General features: G+C 37.5%; 1 protein-coding gene across 1 annotated transcript; it reads left to right on the top strand.

Annotated features, from left to right (window-relative positions):
• The first annotated feature begins 502 nt into the window (after nucleotides 1-502).
• LOC111373087 (cytochrome P450 CYP736A12-like) lies at nucleotides 503-2,574 on the top strand. The gene is made up of 2 exons (XM_022995555.1): nucleotides 503-1,444; nucleotides 1,736-2,574. Exons 1-2 carry the CDS (start codon nucleotides 572-574, stop codon nucleotides 2,348-2,350), a joined length of 1,488 nt encoding a protein of 495 aa, XP_022851323.1. The 5' UTR covers nucleotides 503-571; the 3' UTR covers nucleotides 2,351-2,574.
• Nucleotides 2,575-5,562: the final 2,988 nt, after the last annotated feature.

Raw genomic sequence — 5,562 nt, 5'->3', positions numbered from 1 at the left:
GAGTGATGTTGCACTGCCAGACCCCTTCCTCACAGGGGTCTTACAGGCAACTCACAAAAGCAGATGAGGTCAGCATTTTTACAATTTTTTTATGAAAAGTGGGACCAACTTGGGGCCCACCTCATTGTGAGGAGCCTGTATAAGGTCTGTGAGCGTCAATATGATAGAACAGCATTACTCTTAAAACTATAGATATGCCCAATAGGCAAATACTTTTATTTTTCAATAAAATTATATAATCCATTAATGCAGGAACTTTGTCTACATTAAAACTATATTGAACTATTTAAACTAAAAATTTAAGCAATTAAATAAAATCTTATGTGTATCATTTAATATTTATCGTCGTCGAGCTTTTTTCGACAATACGAAAGAGTAAAGGGAATATTTTTCTAAAACCAAGTCAAAGATATTTTTTTGGGTAAAAATTGAAATTCACATTATTTAGTTCTGTATCCTTAGCCAACTTGTTCTATATATAGGCTAAGAACTTCAACTCATCGGATGAGGCCTATAACTACAACTTGAGGGCAATAAGAATCTTATCCCAATAGAGTGACAGAAAAGAACCATGCTGTCATCCTCTTTCATTTGGTACACAATCATAGTAGTTGCAGTGCTTTCTGTCCTTCATGGATCAACAAAGAAGAAGAAATTACCCCCAGGTCCAAGAGGTGTCCCTATTTTAGGACACCTTCACATGATAGGCAAAAATCCCCACCAAGATTTACATAGGATAGCCCAAAAACATGGTCCGATTATGTACGTGCAATTTGGGTTTGTCCCACACATCATAGTATCCTCCCCTCAAGCAGCTGAGCAGTTTCTTAAGACATATGACCTTGTTTTTGCAGGCAGACCACCCCATCAGGCTGCTAAGTATCTGTCTTGGGATCAAAGGAACTTGTCGTTTGGGACTTACGGCCCTTATTGGCGCTATACGCGGAAATTATGTACCTTAGAATTGCTTAGTAGCCCCAAAATCAGTTCTTTCCAACATATGAGAAGGGAAGAACTTGCCTTTTTGGTCGAATGGCTCAAGCACGCAGGGCTTGAACGCATTTCTGTTGATCTTAGCGCAAAGGTTTCATCTCTAACCACAGAAATGAGTTGTATGATGGTGTTTGGTAAGAAGTACGAGGATAAGGACATCGATGAAAGAGGGTTCAAAGTTGTGATTCAGGAGGCAATGAAATTGGCAGCCATACGTAATCTTGGAGATTATTTTCCTTTTCTTAGAGTTCTTGATCTTCAAGGATTGACAAAGAGAGTGAAGGCGCTTAGCAAAGTTTTCGATGACTTCTGTGAGAAGGTTATTGACGATCATGTGCGAGATGGAGACCAAGGCGGAACCAAAGACATTGTTGATACCATGTTGTCCATTACGCAATCCAGAGAGACTGAGTTCCAATTTGATCGTCGTCATGTCAAAGCCATTATGTTGGTAATATGTCGTCAAATATTTTAATGTTTTCATTTCTCGTTGCCACGGATTGTTGAAAGAAATGAATTCAATTTTAGCCTCCCCCCCCCCCCCCCCCCCCCCCAAAAAAAAAAATCAAACTGACTGTTAACAGATATTTTGTTGTGATACCTTTTCATTTTCCTATCGCAAGAACTTAGCAATAGGGTAGGATCTAATCAGCATCAATTAAGGCACCACACGTATTTTTGCTTCATTTGATAAATTCCTAGTGTGTATATTTATGAATACTCATTTCAATCATTGTCGCAGGACATGCTTGTGGCTTCAATGGACACTACAGCATCAACAGTCGAGTGGATACTTTCCGAACTCCTAAAGAATCCACGAGTAATGGGAAAAGTCCAGAAAGAGTTGGAATTAGTAGTTGGCTTGGACAGGATGGTGGAGGAGTCGGATTTGGAGAGTCTAGAATACTTAGACATGGTCGTGAAGGAAACCTTTAGGCTCCATCCCGTGGCACCATTACTACTTCCTCACTATTCGCTGGAAGATTGCACTGTTGATGGCTACGATATACCAAAACATGCTCGAATATTTGTTAATACGTTTGCAATTGGACGCGATCCAAATGCATGGACTGATCCTGAAAAGTTCAATCCGGAGAGGTTTAATGGGAGTAGTATCGACCTCAGGGGGCAACATTTCCAGCTTCTGCCATTCGGCTCTGGAAGAAGAGGTTGCCCGGGAATGCAATTGGGGCTCATCGTGGTTCGACTTATTGTGGCGCAATTAGTGCATTGCTTTGATTGGAAGCTGCCAAATAACATGTTACCTTCTGAGTTGGACATGACTGAGGAATTCGGCCTCGTAGTCACCAGGGCAGAGCATTTGATTGCCGTTCCCACTTATCGTTTGCAAAAATAATCAACTTGAAAAGAAATACCGGGAATTTATCGTTATTTTACGTATCTTCGTTTTTAGAACCTTTTTTTAATTCAGTAAAACTGGTAGACATGCAGCCTAAAGGTTGCATTTATTCATCTGATGCCAATAAAATATGCCTTAAACTATGACCAGTATGTGCAATTTCTTTGTATATTTGAACAAGAAGATGGTGTTAAAATTGAAAAGCTGTTAGTTCGTACAAAGATGGTATTGTTGTTAAAGATTCATTTCAAAACGCATATGAGTGCAGAGGTTGTCGAGACTTTTACATTTATCATTTATGAATTACATGGGAAATGGGTAAAAAATTGTTTGTATCTTGGTATGCTATCCATTTTGGTTCAAATCTCTACACACTTTAGATAGTTGATTAAATGGTATTCCAAAGTAGATGCGTACGCTTCTGCAAGATTTGTTGACCTCAAAATTCGACAGGGTATAGCTGTCAACAAATCTGAGCTCATTTTTCAGTCCACTCATATGTTACCTACAATATTGGACATCGTCGTTTGACTGCGCTTGACAGTGGCTTCAGCTTGGCTGCGAGGGTCGCGGTGTAACGTTGAAGTTGGATGATCAAAAAATATTGGATGTGAGAGAGAGACTGTGCAAGGAATATGTGCAAGTGCCGGGTGTTTCGGTTCAAGGTTCAGAGATTATTGGGTTTTTGATATCCAATAAATTTGGATGATAATGTTAAAGTGATGTTGGATAAATTATATCGACACCTTAGTGATAGCTCGACCAAAAAGCAACTTAATTGAGTTAATATTGCTCATAACCTAATACTTTTGGATGGTTTAAATTGTGGTTTTGGATTGGTGGTGATATGTTGGCTCATTTACATTGGTTGTGTCTTTGGCCCATTTAATGAGACTTGGCCCAAAATTGATGACATAGAATATAGCTTTATATCCTTTCATTTTGCTACAGCCGTGGTAAAGTCTGTTGGAGCTTTGCATTGAGAGATCAACGTGTGGTTAGGCCTTGTTTTTGGTTTTTCTTCTTCAACTTTTAATTACCACCTCTATTTCTACTCTTTCTTTGTGGGTGCAAACCAATCACCACCGTTCTCCATTGTGGGGTAAAACTAGTGGGAACCAAGTGGTATAAGTTGTGGGTTGACCCCTCTCAGCCCTCTCAGTTGGTGTTTATTTAGTGAGTAAATTGAGCCCAATCTCAAGATTTCTCGGAGATTCCGCCAACAAAATTTTTGAGTGTAATTTGCAAATTGCCTTTAGAAGTTAATATATTTGAGTTCATACCAGACAGGAGAACTGAGATCTATCGGATGCTAGATCCATGACTTCATCCTAATGTCTCAACACCTATTTAGGTTGAAAAGTTATTTGAAAATATTTGACAAGCGATAAAGATGTAGAACTATCACGCCAATTAGTAAATCAATTGTACTTTGACTTGACCAAGGTGAGATCATCAGAAGATGCCCGTTGTGAAAGATGCCATTCGTCTCGTAAATTTGCTAAAGCATAACGGTTACGCCTCGTCTCAGAAAAACAATTCCAAGCGTAGCGCCAATAGCTTTGGCCAATCGCACGCGCAAAGGGTACGCAAAGCGAGATGCGGTCCTTGCATGACATGTTGCTTTATTTTTGCTTAACTAACAACGTGGCATGTCTCGTAAAACAAGGTGTAAGTATAGTTATGGGGTTCACTTTTTTATTTTGCATTCTTCTATGTTGTTAAGAGAAAATTGTATTGTTATTGGCTTAGTACCAAACTTATCCACAACATATAAAAAGAAACAAGTTAGTCTCCAATTTTTCATTAAATATTCAAGTGATCTTTACGTTTTCAACTTCATAAAATTAGGATTTTATTTCTTTATTTCAATGAATGCGGAGAAATCGCGTGATAAATTAATTGTATGCGTTTTTCACTAACAACTCATCATGCAAATATAATGAACTTTAGAGACCAATTTACTCGTTTCCAAATGTGGAAGTTGAGAATTAATGGTGAAGTTTCCCCAGCACTTATTAGTTGAGTTCTTATCATCATCGGCAAGACGGCAAATATCGTTCCCCTTTAATGGAAAATACATACAGAAATTGGAGCAGAAAATGTCTTAGAGGAGACAACTTAAGCTGGATTAAACCAAATCATTTGACTATAGCAAAAAAGAAAATAATTGCTAAGCCTAACTCATTATACCACGTAACTACGACCAATAACACAATTAATTCCCCTATGTACTGTTATTCCGAATGTAAAATCAAAGGGCCAGAATCAAAATAAGTTCGGCTTTTGGTGAAAAAAAAATATTTAAAAATAACTTTCAAGTAAATTAAAGCTAACTGCTTACTTTCTATATAATAAGCTAACAATTCTAAGATATTGGCCCCAAAACTAAATACGCTACTTGAAGGCAATAGGAGTCTTCTTCCAATAGAGTGAAAAGAAGCATGTTGTCTTCCTCTTTCATTTGGTGCACAATCATTGACACGACCCGTCCCGACTCAACCTAATTGACTCGACACGTGTCGTGCGCCGGTAGTAGATGCCAGCAAAATACCGGACCCACCACCAAGGCAAACTTGACCTATTTTAACTGTGCTAATATCTATAAAAATTTTGACAGAGTTTCCCCTGTAACATGGACAAAACCAACCTGAAAAATCATCAAAATCTCAAATAGACATTTAAACCAAAAGTTTTGCAAACCACCACTTCCTCTAATGCTACCACAACTACTACAAAATATAACAAAATTCGACTGAGTGTTTTTACAACATCATCCTATTAACATGCAAGTATTATATCACTTGCAAACCCTTCTACAAATATGCTTGACACCCAAAATTAGACAATTACTTAATAAACATAAGTTTCCCAAATATTCATTACATACTTATGAAACTGTCTCTTTCGCTTCAGCAGGCTTTTTCCCAGTATCTCAAAATCGACCTTCTCCTGATAGGAAAACATAATAAAAAGATATGAGTTTACAACTCAGTGAGTGGATAGTTGAAAATAAATAAACTTTTCCATTTATACTATTTTCTGAAAATTCTTGCACTATTTATCGCTAAGAACTTCTGAAAAATAGTAACACTTTTAAAAACTAAACATGATCATATCATAATTTCTTGGACATAATTCTAGAAATGCAACTGTATAACATAATGACTATAAATACTCTGATATCCATGAAAAATTATGAAATATTG

The sequence above is a fragment of the Olea europaea genome, unplaced genomic scaffold (assembly GCF_002742605.1).
Source record: "Olea europaea var. sylvestris unplaced genomic scaffold, O_europaea_v1 scaffold1069, whole genome shotgun sequence".
In the NCBI taxonomy this organism is placed as follows: domain Eukaryota; kingdom Viridiplantae; phylum Streptophyta; class Magnoliopsida; order Lamiales; family Oleaceae; genus Olea; species Olea europaea.
Note: the sequence above shows the minus strand (reverse complement) of the source record. Positions and strands in the feature narration are given on the sequence as shown.